At 42.8% G+C, this 19,280-nt stretch overlaps 1 protein-coding gene across 1 annotated transcript in view; it reads left to right on the top strand.

Moving 5' to 3' along the window:
- PRSS16 (serine protease 16) overlaps nucleotides 1-16,825 on the top strand; it is a 41,779-nt gene extending 24,954 nt beyond the window's left edge. The window contains exons 8-12 of the mRNA XM_073598676.1: nucleotides 3,478-3,741; nucleotides 8,111-8,252; nucleotides 8,347-8,526; nucleotides 13,086-13,231; nucleotides 15,856-16,825. Of these exons, the coding sequence (XP_073454777.1) occupies nucleotides 3,478-3,741; nucleotides 8,111-8,252; nucleotides 8,347-8,526; nucleotides 13,086-13,231; nucleotides 15,856-15,930 (807 nt within the window). The 3' untranslated portion in view covers nucleotides 15,931-16,825. The remainder of the gene's footprint in view (nucleotides 1-3,477; nucleotides 3,742-8,110; nucleotides 8,253-8,346; nucleotides 8,527-13,085; nucleotides 13,232-15,855) is intronic.
- Nucleotides 16,826-19,280: the final 2,455 nt, after the last annotated feature.

The following is a 19,280-nucleotide window of genomic DNA, read 5'->3' on the forward strand; positions in this document are numbered from 1 at the left end:
AACCAGGGTTCCCCCAGAGATTTCTAGAGGTTCCTTGAGCAATCTGTAAGGTAATTCTTCTCAATGACCACAAATGTAAAGAGTAGGGTTGCACTGATACCATTTTTTTTATCGGCAAGTATGAGTACCGAACGTTTCAGTTAAGTACTCACGAGTACCTATACCTTTACGGTGCGATTTGAGCCCATACAAAATGTATGGGCTCGAATCGCACTGCAAAGAATCACTTGCAGTTTGAACAGGATAGCGGTACGCACCGCTCCTGTGTGAACTCAGGCTGAAGTCACTATGACATACCTGTTCACACAGGAGCGGCGGGGGAAACTGCATGTGATTCGGAAAGGAGTCGCATCGCATTCCTGTTCAAATCGTATGCGATTCTTTGCAGCGCAATTTGAGCCCATTCATTTTGTACGGGCACAAATCGGACCACAAAGGTATCGGTTGTCCGATATCGGAGCATTAGTACACATACTCAAGTGTATCGGCACCAGTGCAATCCTAGTAAAGGGCATTCTTTCCACTGACCATCACTAATGTATCATGAGTTGTAGATATAGTAAGTTTTAGCAGGGGTTCCCTGAGACCAGAAAATTATTTTATTTCAAGGGTTCCTCCGTGTTGAAAAAGTTGAGAGAGACTGCCTCCTTAAGCGAAGCTTCAGACAAAAGGGGAAACTCCACTTGTTCGCACCTCCACTGCCACATTTGGCACTTTTTGGGGGTTAGCGGGGATCTACGAGGATGTTCGGCCCCTTCTCCTTCCCCCCCCGCAGCCTTCTGGGACACACACTGGTCCCAAAAGACTGCGTGACCATTCACAAAGCGCAGTGTGACTCACGCACGCACAGTAAAACTGTGAAGCCGAAAGCTCCACTGCCGGTTACCCTTACCCAAGATGCCAGCACCTGTAACTGAAGCAGATTGAAGAATTGGCTAGAGGTGCTGACATCGCTGGATCCCTGGACAGGCAAGTGTCCTTATATTAAAAGTCATCAGCTACAGTGTTTGTTTTTATTTTTTTGGGGGAGACTGGAGCTTGTCTGAAGAGGGCAAGTGCACTTTCAACCAACCCCCCCCAATCCTTGCACATGTGCACCAATTGTCTTCCGTCTCCCAAGCATGTTCGGGTTTACAGCATGAACTGATAGACATCTATAGGGAGCAATAGTGCCCAAACACTTGCATATGACTATACACTATATTGCCAAAAGTATTGGCACCAGTGGTGGCCCGTCCATAAGGAGCCGCCCCACTAATCCATGCGCCCGACCCCTAATCTTCATGCAGGGTGCCAAATGCATGAATTTCAATGGGTTTTTTTTTTAAAACACATGATTAGAGCCTGAGGCTCTAATTGACTTCAAAAAAGGGCGGGCTCAGGGCACAGAGCCCACCCAGTTGTGTGACAATAGCAAATTAATATTCGCTATTGTCTTCCTGATTCTCCTCCCGGGCCGATCAGACCCGATTGGCCGAGAGGAGAAGCGACCATATTGGACACCGAGAAGGAGGAGACGCAAGAAGGAACTGAAGCTGCCAGCGACCTAGATGGGGTAAGTGCGGGGCTGGTGGGCGGACGAGCGTCCGACCGACCGAAGGGACCACTGATTGGGACTCCTGCCTTTACATACACATGAACTTTAATGGCATCCCAGTCTTAGTCCGTAGGGTTCAGTATTGAGTTGGCCCACCCTTTGCAGATATAACAGCTTCAACTCTTCTGGGAAGGCTGTCCACAAGGTTTAGGAGTGTGTCTATGGGAGTGTTTGACCATTCTTCCGAAAGCGCAGTTATGAGATCAGGCACTGATGTTGAACGAGAAGGCCTGGCTCACAGTCTCCGCTCGAATTCATCCCAAAGGTATTCTATCAGCTTGAGGTCAGGACTCTGTGCAGGCCAGTCAAGTTCCTCCACCCCAAACTCACTCATTTATGTCTTTTATGGACCTTGCTTTGTGCACTGGTCCAATCATTTGGTGGAGGGGGGGTTGTGGTGTGGAGTTGTCTTTTCAGGGGTTGAGTAGTTCCAGTGAAGGGAACTCTTAAGGCGTCGGCATACCAAGACGTTTTGGACAATTTCATGCTTTCAACTTTGTGGGAACAGTTTGGGGATGTCCCCGTCCTGTTCCAACATGACTGCACACAGCAAGGTCCATAAAGACATGGATGAGCGACTTTGGGGTGGAGGATCTTTACTGGTCTGCACAGAGTCCTGACCTCAACCCGATAGAACACCTTTTGGGGTGAATTAGAGGGGAGACTGCGAGCCAGGCCTTTTCACTCAACATCAATGCCTGATCTCACAAATGTGCTTCTGGATGAATGGTCAAACATTCCCATAGACACACTCCTAAACCTTGTGGACAGCCTTCCCAGAAGAGTTGAAGCTGTTATACCTGCAAAGGGTGGGCCAACTCAATATTGAACCCTACGGACTAAGACTGGGATGCCATTAAAGTGTGTGTGTGTGTGTGTGTAAATGCAGGCGGCACAATACTTTTGACAATATAGTGTATATGTTGATATATACAACATTGTGTAAATAATCAGTGAGTGTTAAAGTATCTAAACATTACTACTTACTAAAGCTTTGTGTGTAAAAAAAAAACAGTGGCCTTTTGCCGTTAAATACTGTTTATCCTAATTTTTTATTTTTTTTTCACTTTTTCACATCTCGGTGCTGCTGATCTTCTCCAGTCTTTCAGTCACTCCCAGTCTACATGCACATGCTTATTGCTCTGGACTGCCTTACTGGTGGACCATGTCTACGCATTGTGTGCTGGTCAGGCCACTTGTGGTTTCCATCAGTGGTGCATATTGCTATACATGTATCTTGGTGACAACACAGGAGCAAATGTAGGAGACAGTTGCCCACCCCATAGCAGGAAGTGTCTGAACAAGGATATTTATTGCGGGATGATTGAATTTTCGTTTAATGAAAACTGCATGTTTGTATCAGATTTTAGTGACTTGGGTTTAGATCGTTTTAAAAGCTCTGTAATTAGTTGCACATGGTGGCAGTCATAATTACACACTGTTTATAGGCTCTGCTCCCTGTTTAGTAATACCACAAGGTGAATTTGCTTAATTGTTGTGTTTTTTATTTTTTTTTAACCCAGCTATACACGGTGCAAATTTCTTTCCTGCAACCATGCCCCCCCTGGGAGAAGACAGTGATTATTGCTAGCAGCTATAGCAGCTGCTAGCGTCAATCGCATGTAAATCCGCCAGGCTGGTTGTACCCAAGTTGATTGATCAACTTAGTAAATTTAGCCTGCCTGTACACGGTTCGAATCTTGGCCGCTTCCTGGTGAATTGGCCGAGATTCGAACCGTGTATGGCCTGCCTTAGTGAAAGTCAGTGGGGTCAGTTATAATCTGATTAAAAACTAACATAATCTATTTAAGGCTATGATTGTAGAATTTCATTGCATCATGTGTGGCCATCCTGAAAGCCCTACCTTGCTCTCTCTGCAGTGTCTGGACAAAGTGAAGGACAGTTTCCGAGTGGTGGAGTCTCTTCTCAAAGTGGGAAATATTACTCAGCTAGAGAAAGATTTCTTCTCCTGTGCTTCCCTCCACCCACCTGATGACTACACCGAGTTTGTCAGCAATCTGGCCGACATATTTATGGGCGCTGTGCAGTACAATAATGAAATGCCAAGTAGTGATGTCAGGAAAATCTGCCAGCAGATGATCTCAGCAGGCTCTGCCTATGAAGGACTTATATCTGTAAACGCGGTGAGTACTGCTAGAATTGCTTTGACAATGGCAGGCAATGCACATTATAGAGGAGTGACCACCAGGCACAAGAATTTCCATATATCTGTACGGACCCAATGCCATTTTGGTAGGATTTACTGAGCTTTTGTATGGTTCTAAATAACTTGAAACAATAACTGATTGTTCGTGTAACTGCAGAGACATGTTTGCCCCACCTTCCCCCATCTTTTTCAGTCCCAGACAGTTTTGACGTTCCTCTCCTACATGTAAAAATCTAAATAATAATTTTTTATTTTTTTTTGCTAGAAAACTACTTAGAGCCCTCAAACTTTATATACACTGAGGAAAATTATAATTGCAACACCTTTTGTGTTTGCCCCTATTTATCATGAGCTGAACTCAAAGATCTGCGTCAGTGGTTCTCAACCTATCTAGCGCCGTGACCCCCTTGATAAAATTTCCCAAGTTGTGGGGACCCCTAGCAGTAAAATTGTTTTCTTAGTGTGGGTGTGTCAGCTCCCAAGGCAAGATAAGTAATTTCGCCCCTAACCCACGGACATTTAGCACTCCCTGAGTCCCTTCCACTCGTACAGTATTAAAACCCCTATGGTACATTTTAGGATGTACCACTCTTTCTCTTTGTTCTCCTTTCTTTCCCTTTTACCTCTCTCTATGCTAATTTCTTGTTCGTTTTTTTTTTTTTTTCCCCTATCCCTCTGTAGCTGTTTTCTTGTTGTTTTTTTTTCTCTTATTCTTTACCTTTCTCTTTGTTCTTCCCCCTCTTTTCCTCTCCCTTCTATGTATTCTCTATTTGTATTCCCTCTCTTACTCCTTGGTGAGGGGAGTTGGGATGAGTGGCAGTGCTGGGGGGGGGAGTTCTGATCAGCCAACTTAGGTGCTCTTGATCAAGGTCATCTGCTGATCTGAGAACTGTAGTAGGGAATTTTAATGGTAACTATAATGACAGGTAGTGTTACTCACTGTGTCTCGGATTTGGTGGTGTCTCTTAGCATTGACACCTTTGCCGATATCAGGAGATGGGGTCTCCTCCAGCCCCTCTCACTTCACATTCCTCACCAGTCAGCTGACCTCTAGTCTCTGCCCAATAGCCATGTCCTGAGCTGACTGGTCGGCTGCGAAGAGGCTGAGTGGGTGGTCACGGGCTCCAGGAACAGCCCTGCTGGGCGGCCACAAAAAAGGCTGGGAGAGCGGTGCAGGCTTCAGGAACAGCCCAGGATTCAGTGATCCTTGGCAAATCATCATTCGTCCCCCAGGTTGAGAACCACTGATCTACGACATTTTCTATGTACACAAAAGGCCTATTTCTCTCAAATATTGTTCACAAATCTGTCTAAATCTGTGTTAGTGAGCACTTCTCCTTTGCCGAGATAATCCATCCACCTCACAGGTGTGGCATATCAAGATGCTGATTGAACAACATGATTATTGCACAGGTGTGCCTTAGGCTGGCCACAATAAAAGGCCACTCTAAAATGTTCAGTTTTACTGAATTGGGGGGTTCCAGGGGATCCAAAAACCAGTCAGTATCTGGTGTGACCACTGTTTGCCCCACGTAGTGCAGTATCTCCTTCACATAGAGTTGATCAGGTTGTTGATTGTGGCCTGTGGAACGTTGGTCCATTCCTCTTCAATGGCTATGCAGTTGTAGATCTTTAAGTTCAGCTCATGATAAATAGGGGCAAACACAAAAGTGTTGCGTTTTTATAATTTTGCTCAGTGTTTATTTTTTAGCAGAGTCGCTAAAGAATAAAATGGTGGGTGTTGCATATTTTTATGTCACATGATATTTGCGCAGGGGTTTTTCAAGTTCAATTTTTAACAAAACAATACACTTTTTAATGAATTTTATTGAGCAAAAGCACAATGTAATACCCAGTTGTTTGTCAAAATATAAAATATGATGTTACGCTCTGAATAGATCCCAAACATGTCATGCTTTAAAATTGCGTACGCCTGTGGAACAGAGCTAAACTACGGTACCTAAAAATCTCCATAGGCGATGTTTAAAAGCCTTTACAGGTTACCAGTTTAGAGTTCTACAGGAGGTCTGGAGCTAGAATTATTGCTCTTGCGGTGATACCTCACATGTGTGGTGCAATCACCATGTGCACATAGAGATTGGAATGGGGGCACTTAAAAAAAAAATGTTTTCCTTCTCTTTTTTTTTTTTTTTATCAACTTAATTGCTATCACAAAGGATGAACAAAATCCCTTGTGATAGTATGCACCATGACAGATCCTCTGTATGGAGAGATCTGAGGTGTATTAGACCCCAGACCTCTCCTCTGGCCTCAAGAACATCAGATCGAACACAGATCGATTTGATGCTTTTAGTAATGGCTTGTTTACATGAGACCAGAAGTGATGAAATTGTCGCTTCTGGTTTCTGACATTGCACAGTGGGAGGAACAAAATCGGTTCCCCTCACTGTGTCCGGAATCGGATGCCGTCTTTCACATCCTTACCGGGTTCCCTGGTGTGACAGGAGAGCTTGGTAAAGGTGGCGGGGGGGAGGGGGGTTGGACCCCCTTCCGCCTCTTGTAAAAAGTAATCCAGCGGCTGTATAGAAAGAAAATAATCCGCTGCAGATACTGGATTGATGCCTGTAGCTGTAGTTATGATCCGGTATAACCACTTCAACCTTAGGCCGTTTATAAACAGCCTAAGGACGGGAAGTGGTTAACCACCTCCCACCCGTATGACGTCACATGATGGACTTGCAGCTACAGACATCATCCAGATATCTTTGTTTTCAGCTGGCGATTCCCTCTCTTGTAAAAGCCATCATAGCGGCTGATTAGTCGCTGGATGGCTTTTACAGGCAGCTGGACAGCCCCCTCCTGCCGCCCAATGGCACCTGTCTGGGCTCTCCCATACGATTGGGGAGCTGGAAATGCGATTTGGCAGTGGCGCCGGATTACCATAGAGCTGGCAAACCATCATTCGACCCCCAGGTTGAGAACCACTGATCTACGACTGATGATCCTGGGAGGCCAGAAGCAACGTCATGACGTCGCTTCCGGCTCTGGCAGATGTAAACAATGCCATTTTTTTTTTTTCCACTGGAAAGCAGAGCGATATAGGTGTTTGTGTGTGTGTTGTGTTTTTTTTTTATTTTTTTTTTTTTATGGTAGAGGAGATATCTGGGGTCTTATTGACCCCATATGTCTCCATAAAGAGGACATGTCATGCCTTATTCCTATTACAAGGGATGTTTACATTTCCTGTAATGATAAATAAAGTAAACTAAAGGGACAGTTTAAAAATAAAATAAATGTTAAAGTGCCCCCGTTTCCTGGCACTCACATGCAGAAGCAAGCGCATTTATAGGTTGCTCCCACTTATGTAAACATACCACACTTGTGAGGTATCACCACAAATGTTAGAGCGAGGACAATAATTCTAGTACTAGACCTTCTCCTGTAACTCTAAACGGGTAACCTGTAAACATTTTTAAAGTGTCGCTTATGGAGATTTTTAAGTACCGTAGTTTGGTGCCGTTCCACAAGTTTGCGCAATTTTAAAGCGTGACATGTTAAATATCTTTTCACTCAATGTAACATCATCTTTTAGAATTAAAAAAAAAAAAAAGTGTTATATATTGTGTTGGAGAAAGGTCAGGCCTAGCAACCTCCATCAACACCTTACCTCAGTTGATTTACAACATTTTTTATGGTAGTACTGTAGGTCTGTAATGTGCAACAGACCTGCTCTTCTACACCATCCAACAACCCTATTACCACCAACATCACCACTTCCAGATCTTGCATGGCAATGGCCAGAACTGGTAGTCACAGCACTAATGTGGTGCCATCATCTTCAGTGCATTTAGGACAGGTTTCTGAACAACAAACACTCTCCCCACCTCCATGGTCCCTGCTGCACTTACCTGTGTGGATTCTAGGCTGTCAGTTCTCATGCAGTCAGTGCAGTGATCAGGGGATTTGAAATCCCAGCTCTTCCATCCTGGAGATGTTGCAGAGATAGATCAGAGCGATTCCAACCAGAATTGCTTTGATCTGTCTGGGAAGCGCTGCAGAGAAGCGAACGAGAAGAGCAGCTATTTCAAATCCCTGCCACTGCATTGGCTGCATGAGCATGGACAGCTTGGCAGCCACGGAGGTAAGTACAGCATGGATTTGGGGGTGGGAAGGGTTACAGTGTGTTCACCTTTTTTATAAGGTGAATTTACACTTTAATTACGAGAGATGGGTAAACACCTATCCTATGCTACCCATTTAAGGGAATGTAAGAAATTGCCCTGCAAGCATTGGTTACTGGGCTATTTTTTAAAAACTGGAGCAAAACCGTTCAGGTGGTCTATTTGATACTTTAAGGATAACTGTAGGGGTCTTAACTTTTCCAGATCTACATGGAATCCATGGGGCTGAAGTGTGTGGAAAACTCCCATGAGAAAACTTTATCAGACTTGAGAAAGACGGAGCTGGATCCAGTGGGAGTTGGGGAGCGGCAATGGTATTACCAAACATGCACAGAATTTGGATACTGTAAGTGCTGAGCTCTAATATACACAAAACTTAAATGATTGTAACTTTCTGTAGTAAATGTATGTTTCATTGTATCCCTCTATTCCTCACACAGATCAGACCTGTGAACATGCTTCTTGTCCTTTCTCTCCTCGAATAACTCTTCAGTCACAGCTGGAGCTCTGCACAAAAGTGTTCCAGATAACGACAGAGTCCGTCTTCCAAGCTGTCCAGTTCACCAATGAATTTTATGGGGCCGATCACCCAAAATCCAGCCGGATAATCTTTGTTAACGGTATTTAAATTTTAAGATTACTTAAGTATGAGCTAACTTAAATCCAAAATTTCACCTTTTTTGATGGGAAGAAAACCAGTCCTCTCTAGGCTAAAGCAGAACTCAGGATCGGCAAAAAATCCCCCCCATTAGTACACCCACACATATACACACACACAACATTAAAGAGTTATTACATTTGTGAAATTCTTTATTGTTGAAGAGAAAAGTCCAATTGAATTTTCAGGAAGCTGGCTCTCTAATTCAAAAAATGCATCATGTATTCTGCCAAGGAGGATCTGTTAGAACAGTGATTGCATCATATCCTCTTCTCTGTCTCTACAGTCTACTACACCATAATTAAACTACATTTCCCATTAATCCTTGGGATTAGACTGAATGTACACTAGGCCTGTACATGTAAATGTGAACAAGCCCACTTCAACATAAATCACACCCCTCATTCTGCAGCCAGCCTGCCACACTACTCAGTAACACACAGCATGTCCCCCTCCAGCCACAAGGAGATAAACATATATTTTCCCTTACTTGCTTTATGTAATCATTACTGAACTGTAGACACCTGCCCATAATGATATATTGTACATACTGTACTCTGCTATAATTCAGTATTAGAAATATATTCCTCCTCATCCAGCTTTGAGATTTTTCTAAATCAGTGCTTGTTTGGTGCATGTGAGAACATCCTTAGCCACACCACAGAAAGAAAGAGTCGGGCTATGATGCTTTACATTAGCATGTGGCACAAGTGTAGCAAAGTCCTGGGCCTCTCCAGGCCTAATGGTGACCTCCAGAGTTAGGGACAGCTGACATCCCTCTGTGTAGAGTGGGTTACGAGGCATGGTGGGTGTAATGTAAGGTGGATTGATGGGCGCCAGACACTTCTTGAATGCAAAGAGATTTCTTGTCTCTTAAACGGAACTGTGGGTGAGAGGGTTAGGGCCAGGACACCCTTTAGTAGATGCAATGTTAGCTGGCAGACTCCGAGACTTCTATAGGCAGACAGCCATGCAGGAAAAGGTATCCAGCCACACACCACATCTGCATGAGTAGGAACGCTGTCTCCTATGGCAACAGTCTTTGTAACAGTTTCTAACAAAGGTTGCAATTAACTCTTTCACTTCTTCTACAATCTCCTATTGTAGAACTTCACTTCACGGAGCTCTGTCTTTCACTAGACTTACTGATCCACTGCCACTGGATCCCCTGAGCTCTTCCAATCTAGCACTCAGTATCTTCCTCAAGCGTCACCCCCGCTTCACCGCTGGATCCCTGGCTTGGTACTCACAGATGCTCCTCAAGCTTCACCCCTGCTGACACGTTAGGTCCCTGGCTTGGCACACCACAAGTGTCACCTCTGCTGTCCCGCTGGGTCCCTGACCTGGCACTTGCTGATACTTTCCCACTTATTCACCATCCCCGGTTGGTGAGAAGTCTGCTTTGGTACTGGCCTCAGCTTACTCAGTGGTCTCAGGTAACAAGGTGGATGGTCCCTTAGTGGCGACAGCTTCCCCACTTCCTCCGACCACGACAGGTTACCCGGCCGGCGGAACCGTTACTTCTGCTTGGACTACAAGCCTGCAGTCCCAACCCTGCACTAATTCTGGATAGGCTCTCAGATAGCCTAGCAGCCAGATGTCCCCGGGATAGGCCTTAGGTTTCTGGCCTAGCAGCCCGGAGCAATATGACACAAGTCCACCCAGACAGCCATCCAGGTGGCACAGAACCCTGATCACCTGACTCCACCCAAATAAACAGGCTTTCCCAGCAGTCCAAGGGACCCAAGAAAATCTCTGCCCATTGGCTGAGACACCCTATTCTTTCCTAATCTGTCCTTGCAATGCCCTTGTCTTATCTAATGTCACCAGATACCCGGCCATCTAGTGACAGAAGAGAGAAGTGCAGCAATTCCAGAATTGGGGTGAAATCAATTGTCCTCCTATCAATTGGCAAAGGCAACTATCACTTGGCAAATAAATTTAATAGCAACCCTGCCTAAACATCAGGGTGCTACACAAGTAAATGAAGACATGAGAAAAAAACAAAAAAGTGCAGCACTGCCTTACTAATCAATAACTAATCAATAACACAAAACATAACACAATGGTGGATCCCTCTAATGTATGGCAATCTTAGTAAACTTCAGTGTTTCCACAATACTGGCCCCTGTGATATGTAACATCACATATAATACACATCACACTGCTTTCCAGGCTCCTAAAACACAAAAATAATAAATGCTATTTTTTTACCTGCAAAGAATGGTGCATTTATTATTTTTGTTAAAAGGGGAAGTTATCCTTTAACTCTGTATACTGCAAGAATTTTACCAGATGCTCATCTGGTTTTCTTGTGTGGACATTTAGGCAGGCCATGCCTAAAATGCGTGCTGTAATTTTAGGCATGGCCTGCAAATGTGATGTAAGGGGGGACTTTTGTGATTAAATATATGCAATTAGAATTGTTATTTAATCACAAAATATATGCATAGTATATACTACAAAAAATTTGCTGTGCGCTGCTAAAATCTTCGGGTTTGGCTTGAAGAAACCCTACCCAATACGTCAGGAAGGGGTCCTGCTGCGGGACCATAATCAAAGGCCCCACGATAGGAGGAAAGGGCCCCGGGACCAGAGGTCAAGGGGGCCCTTCATGGTTACTTGCACTGAGGCCCTGAAGTTTCTAGTTATGGCTCTGGCTTGCCCTTTGGTTTCTCAGCTATATATTCTGTGATTACCAAGTTGCTAACCCTGTGTTAGTTCTGCTGTGTTCTTGTGGCATCCCCATTCTGGGATATTTAGACGACCTGTTGCGTGAACATTTAGCAAGTGCTTTTTCAGACAACATAAAGTTGACCATCCAGCACTTCAGATGGATCCTGAACATTCAGAAATCATTTTTTTCACCGATTCATCATTTGGTGTATCTGTGTCTAGTCCTGGAAACACTTCAGCAACTCCATGCTTAGATTTAAACTGTCCATTTTAGGAGCTGTCAGACTTTTCTCCCTTGTCTTGGGTATGATGGTAGACCATTGACTGGATGGTGATTCGATCCAGTTTCAGTTGGACAATGCCACATCAGGGGTGTACATCAATCAAGGAGGAACCATAAGTCTCATTGCAGCAAGAAAGGTAAATTGGATCCTCTTCTCGGCAGAATGTCATGTTTCAGCCTTGTCAGCCATGTACATTGTAGGCGTAGATAATTAGCATGCAGGCTTCCTCAGCTGGCAGTGCCTAGACCCATGGAATTGGACCCTACACCTGAATGTGTTCCTGGACCTTTTGCGGTTGGGGGGGGTGCTGGATGTGGATCTTTTGGCCTTCAGGTTCAGCAACAAACTGGTTTGTTTCCAGATACAGGAATCCTCTAGTGGAAGCAGTGAATTCTCTGGTGGCTCAGTAGGATCGATACACCCTGATCCATGCCTTTTCTTGCTTTGCAAAATCGAGATGGAGGGCATTCCGGTGATCCTCATTGATCCGGAATGCCCATATAGATATGGTAGGCAGACCTGATAAGACTCTTGATGGACAGTTGGACAAGGATTGTCAAGATCTTCTATTACAAGGACTAATTTTCCATCCTCCTTCACGGTCATTCACGGCATGACTGTTAAAGCCCTGGTTCTGAGAGAGGGGTATTTGTGTCTGTGATTCCTAAAATACTAAAAGATGAGGAGTCTACTTCTTGCAAGGTCTATCATTGGACATGGAAAGCATACTTCAATTGGTGTAGGCCTCTTGGTTTCCGCCCTCAAAGTTTTTCCTTGGGGGACCCCTCCCCATTCTGATGTGTCTGAACCAGCTTTAGGCTCTCGGCACCATCAAAGGTCATGTTTCTGCCCTTTGTTTTCTGTTTCAGAGACCATAAGTCTCTCTCTTTGAACAAGACCTTTGGACAGGAGTAGTACCTTCCCTCAAGTGTCTCCCCGAATCTGTGGGATCTGAATCTGTTTTTCTCTGCTCTTCAACAATGGCCATTTGAACCCATTGGAAACATTCCTCCTCTCCCTACCTTCATTCACAAGTTGTCCTCTTCTGTAGCATTACATCTACCAGGTGAACGTTGTTACCTCATCTGATGGACCTTTTAGCATTTGTTTGCTGTGTTGCCCACTTCCCAGTTGGACTTCTTGTGCATATCCCGACACTTTGACTTCAAGTGTCGCTCAATGGGTGAGAGAGAAATTAGGATTTTTCGTTCTCACTGTAACATCTTTTTTTTTTTTTTTTTTTTTTTCTTGGAGTCAGTTGATGGAATAGGTCTCACCCCTCTGTGTTCAAGATCATGGTGTCAATACTGGTTTGCTAAAATGGTAGTACGAGGGGTTATCCTTTGGCTGGCCTACAGATATTATGTTTGTCAATGTCTTCCTGTATGTGGCAGTATAACCCAAAGGATTAAGACTTCCTCTGCCCTTCAGTGGGCTCCAAGAAAAGCATTTTCCCATGAGTACAAAAATCCAATTTTTCTTTATTGCTGTACTGATACAGATCATAATATTTATCTATATTTTGCATTTTCATTTAATGGCCTGTATATCTTATTACTAGGTGATGTAGATCCCTGGCATGCACTCAGTGTATTGAAGAATCAGTCTCACTCAGAAATCGCCATCTTCATCAATGGAACAGCCCACTGTGCAAATATGGCTCCATCGCATGCGACAGATCCTCCATCTTTACAGAAGGCTAGAGAGGTGAGCATTATTTTATGACCAAGACATCAATTTTGTACATATTTTTTTTAAAAAAAGAACCCTGCTAAGCATTAGTGCTTCTAAACTGGTTGCATAGAATCTCAATGCCGATTCTAGCATAGGGAGCTTAAAGTGGTTGGTTGTAACCCTAAAAAAAAAAAAAAAAAAAAAAATTATCCTGATCCTTTAACCCAGTGATCATCAACCCTGTCCTCAAGGCCCACTAACAGGCCAGGTTTTATGTATTACCTTGCGGAGATGCAGACTAGAATACTGCAATCACTGAGCAGCAAATTATATCACCTGTCATGTATTTCAGTTATCTTGCAAACCTGGCCTGTTAGTGGGCCCTGAGGACAGGGTTGATGACCACTGCTTTAACCACTTCAATACTGGGCACTTTCACCCCCCTCCTTCCCAGACCAATTTTCAGCTTTCAGCGTTGTCACACTTCGAATGACAATTGCGTGGTCATGTAACACAGTACTCATATGACATTTTTATCATTTTTTTTTTTTTTTTTTTTTTTTTTTTTTACACAAATAGAGATTTATTTTGGTGGTATTTAATCATTGCTGGGTTTTTTTTTGTTTGTTTTTTCTCATTTTTTTAAATATTTGTATATTCACAAAAATCCACAAAAAAATCCTAGTGTGAACTTCCTAACCGCTTTATACATAATGCATATTATGTTCAAACGGGAAAAAAATAAAATAAATACAATCCTGTGCAAAACCTGCAATTCAAAGTGACATTTCTGTGCAAAAAAAATCCAACATATATGTCTGGTGTATATTGTTGCTGTGAAACTGGGTTCAGAAATATGCATATACCGTCCTTAAACCCTGGTGTATAAAAAAAAATGACAATGTGCTCCTTCAAATTGTTCTGCGCTTCTTGGAAAACAGTGCCCCATAAGAAACGCACTCACCGCTATTATTCACCTCACAAGGAGGTATTTCACCTTCACAGTATGAGCCACTGTGTAGCCTGTGGAGTGGGAGGAAACTTCCTGTCCTGTGTTCTCCAAGTGCCTCCTTGTCTGCGATGTAAGTGGTCTCCCCACTGTTAACCTCTTTGATGTTGCCCACATGTAGAGAGGAAAGAGACTCCATAGTGTGATACCGTACAAATATCCAAAAATGTATTAATAATACTGATGGGTACTCACATTTTAATAAAAATCATTAAAAGCGAAAACGGTGTTTAAAAACAGGAAACCGGAGCGATCTGCGCTCCACGGCTCGAAACTGGAAGTGATGCAATGACGCTGTATAGTCCCGCCCTACGTGTTTTGTCAGTGGGACGTCATCTGGAGCTCTCCAGATGATGTCCCACTGACGAAACACGTAGGGATGCTTTGGGATGTTCCAAGTAGTTATTATTATAATAACCGGCTCTGTGTCCTGTGATGTACAAAAAAGAAAATAGGATTTTTTCCACCATACCTGTAAAATCCTTTTCTTTGAGTACATCACAGGACACAAAGGTCCCTCCCCTCTTTTTTGGGAATTGTATTGCTTGCTACAAAACTGAAGTGCTTCCTGTGTAGGAGGGGTTATATAGGGGAGGACTTCCTGTTTGATCGGATTTTAAACAAACACTGCACATTTTATTATCCTGTAACATAGTGGATTACAGGATTTCTATGCTGACTTTACAACTACTTTAAGAAAATACATGGCCACTCAATGGAATTGAAGGAGAAAGGGTTCAACCTTAAACTGCATAGGGGGTTCTTTACTATTAGTGTTAAGGATGTGGAACTCCCTTCCACAACCAGTGGTGTCAGCGGGAATTGTTGATAATTTCAAAAAACTCTTGGATGGGCATTTTAGCAAACTCCAATATACAGGGATATGGGAAATGGTATTGGCATAAACACATTATCACACACCTACACAGCTTGAACTAGATGGACTGTTGTCTTCAACCTTACCAACTACAAAACCTTATATTGTGTCAGTAGAAAGCACCAACATTTTATATAAATGGGTTTATGGTTTTTAACAGGCAAGTCAAATGGGTGTTTTTTTTTTTTTAAATTGTGGGAGTACTTTGTATTTCTTACCAGCTTTTAAGTAGGGTAAAAATTGTAAAATGAATGGGGTCCCTGACTGTTTTGTAACTCGAAGTTTATGATCCCTTACATAAATTTTTTTAACACGTCAGATTTATTTATTTACTTTTTTACTATACAGCAAATATATTCTACTTGAATCTTTTAATTTATTTTTTTAATTACCCCTTCACATCGTCTCCCAGCGGTCATTTATGTGAGCTTTTAATATTGGGAGATGGTGGGGCTTATCTATCACATGACTGCTATGAGAGCCAATTACACTGGCTCCTAATCAGAAACCATGACCAAGAGCTGTCAGTGACAGCTTGTTCAGCATGCTGTGTGGATGGAGAGAACATCAGGCCACTGTAGACACATACAGTACTGGGCACTGAACCCCATTTTTTCTGCTACTGCATATAAGCATTACTCAGTTTGTTGCCTTCAGCATAGCTAATGTATCTTCTTGCAGGGCCATGACACACTGAAGATTATGGTGTCCATTTAATGAATAAATAAATTAATTTGCGTTTTCTTTTTTTTTTTTTTTTCTCCTGTGCAGGAGATCGCAATGAAAATTGGAGAGTGGCTGAAATCTGCTCGTGAGGAGCCTTTTTTAGGATCTGCACTAAGCTAACAAGACCAAAGAACAAATTTTTATGTACACTGGAAATCTTTCAAAACAAGCATTGGCTATTCTGTTTGATATTTTTTACATTTGTTTTTATAAAGGATATTTCCATCTAGAAGCAATCATTTTATATGGGTAGGGTGTCAATGGACAGGGCTGTAGGCCATAAAAAATGGATTTGACTTCAGAGCCATGAAGTTCCTCTGGCTAAATTAGGGGTCAACTCCACTGAGCAATGGGGGATCCTCTGATGTCCAGACAGGTGAAAGCAGGGAGGGGTAGAGTTTGATGGAGGTATTTTCAAAGGTTATACGCCATACAGCTTTGTGCCTCCATTAATGGATGTTCTGCTACTGAATTGAAGTATTCTAGTGGAGATTGTGCAATAATGCTAGATTTTATCATGGTGTATTTTGTTTTATGTCATTCTAGCTTTTCTGACAACCAAAGGAAATTAGTTTTTAATGTTTACTTTTTCAACTGGCATTTCTGAGTTATTAGTTACTCAAAACATTAACTTATCTGATGTGATGTCAGGGTGTGGAAGGAAATGGATAATTGCTTAGCAGAAGACTTCAATAAGACCCACTCATTTGGCTATAATAAATGACATACTATAAAAAAATAGTGATCTGTGAAAACCCATAGCAACCAATTAAGGTGTTTGTCTATAGAGCAATGGAAGTATCTTGTTAGATCATTTTACACTTTTTTTACTCAACAATTATCCAAAAAAAATGTTACAGTTTTACTCAACAATTATCCCAAATATTTCATAAATGTTTACACTTTAAATGTGACTGTTGTGCTTGCACACTTTTTCTTATCTTCTTGACTCAGGTTTTATGATAAAAATGAAACGTTTAGAAAAAAAAGCTTGTCAATAAACATTTCTAACAAAGTGTGTTGTGTCTGACCATGTTGAATAGATCTGTGGTTAAACAGGTGCTGGATTGGGGAAAGGTAAGATGAGTTGGGGCTTAAATTTGCATGATTTTACTGGCTTCCTTTTTTTTATATGCAAGCCTATGGGAAGAAATTATTAGGAACGCAACATTTCACCATATATAGAATATATTTTTCCTGGTCCCTATAGCTTACTACTGATCTTATGCTGTCTTGAATAGGCACCAGTAATGGAGAATTATGGTAGGAATTGTTTTGCAGTATTTACATTTTTTTAACGTGTACAGAACTGTGCACACACATTGGGGGAGATTTACTAAAATTGAAGCACATAGAATTTGGTGCAGCTCTGCATAGTTACTAATCCGCTTCAAACTTCAGCTTGTTCAGTTAAGAAGTAAAGCATAGAAGCTGATTGGTTACTATGCACAGTTGCACCAGATTCTGTGTGCTTCAGTTTTAGTAAATCTCCCCCATTATGTGGTCCTAGAGGGGAAAATGATTGTGGCCTTGAGTATAGGGTTGACATCTGGTCAGTAAAGATGGGACAATGTATTAACCACTTACAGACCGGAAGATTTCCCCCCTTAATGACCAGGCCATTTTTTGAGATACGGCACTGCGTCGCTTTAACTGACAATTGCGTGGTCATGCAACACTGTACCCAAACAAAGTTGACATCCTTTTTTCCACACAAATAGAGCTTTCTTTTTTTGATATTTGATCACCTCTGCGGTTCTTAATTTTGGCTCTATAAACAGAAAAAGAGCGATAATTTTGAAAAAAAAACTATTTTTTACTTTTTGCTATAATATCCAAATAACACAAAACACATTTCTTCATCAGTTTAGGTCAATATGTATTCTTCTACATATTTTTGGTTAAAAAAAACGCACTAAGTGTATATTGATTGGTTTGCACAAAATTTATAGCGTCTACAAAATAGAGGATAGATTTATGGCATTTTTATTTATTTATTTTATGGCAGCGATCTGCGATTTTTAGCGGGAGTGCAACATTGCAGCAAACGGATCAGACACTTTTTTGGGACCATTGACATTTATACAGCGATCATTGCTATTAAAATGCACTGATTTCTGTGCAAATGTCACTGGCAGGGAAGTGGTAAACGGGGCGATCAAGGGGTTAAATGTGTTCCCTGGGCGGTGTTTCTAACTGGGGGGGGGATGGGACTGACTGGAGGAGGAGAGAGAGATCTTAATCACTAGGTCACAACAGATCTCTCTCTCCTCCCCTGATCTGTCTGTTTACATTGACAGATCCCCATTCTGACTCTTTCCAATGATTGCAGGTGGCCGACAGACAACGTGGCCACACGCATCGGGTCCCCCGCCACGCAGGGGGGCCCTTGTCAGATTTTCGGATCGTCTGTACACAAGTCCATTACACAAGTCCAAATTACAAACACGCATGCTCGGAAGCAAGGACGAGCCAGAAGGAGTCTATCTTGTAAACTAGCGTTCGTAATGGAGAAATAACATCCGAAATATTCACCATCCATCTGCCTTAATTTATTGGCAGTCAGCATGGCAAATCCCTCAGCCTTATCCGGGTCTGTCTGGATGGCAGTAGTGGCCTGGCTGAGGAAGGCAGCTGTGGCCTCCTCCCAGATTCCTGCTCTTCCTGGCCCTTTTAGCAGTAGCGCGTAGTGGAGGGATCTGTGACTCTGTCTGACTGCTGGCTCCTCCAGACTGACACTTTTCTGTGTATGAAAATGGGACATAACTCGCACAGGCTTATAACTCGCACCCCAATTTTAGGAGGGAAGTTTAAGGAAAAAATTTTACATTTTAAATAAAGAAATTTGAAGCAAAATTAGGGTCACAGCTCATCAATGCATCCTGCTCAGTGCCCATCTGCAGCCATTACATTGACCAAGAATGCAGCCTGTTCAGTGCCCATCTGCAGCCTCACCTTTCCCACCATTGCAGCCTCGCCAGTGTTGGATTATCCCTGCTGTCTCCGAGGAAAGAGGAGGAGCGAGCGCTGCTGAATTACAGAGCCACAATCTCCTGTGTACCCGGCGCTCCGTCACTCACAGCCACGCCTCCTGGCCCTGCTCATATGATAGACAGAATAGTGGCCCAATGCGGGGCCAGGAGGCGTGGCTGTGAGTGACGGAGCACCGGGTACACAGGAGATCGCGGCACTCGCTCCTCTTCCCTCAGACAGCAGGGATCGGTGTATAACACGCACCCACAATTTTCACTTGATTTTAAGGGGAAAAAAGTGTGTGTTATACGCCGATGATAAATACGGTAATTCAAAACTTTTTTAGGGTTTGGTCATCAATCGCACATAATTTTGATCTCCTCACTGTTGCAAATTGAATGTGGAGAAATAGAAAAGACTATCATTCTGACCCCATCATTTTTCATTTTTGGTCACTACTGTCTATTGATATGGAAACCACTTTAAGGCAGAAATAT

This window comes from Aquarana catesbeiana, linkage group LG09, assembly GCF_042186555.1.
Source record: "Aquarana catesbeiana isolate 2022-GZ linkage group LG09, ASM4218655v1, whole genome shotgun sequence".
In the NCBI taxonomy this organism is placed as follows: domain Eukaryota; kingdom Metazoa; phylum Chordata; class Amphibia; order Anura; family Ranidae; genus Aquarana; species Aquarana catesbeiana.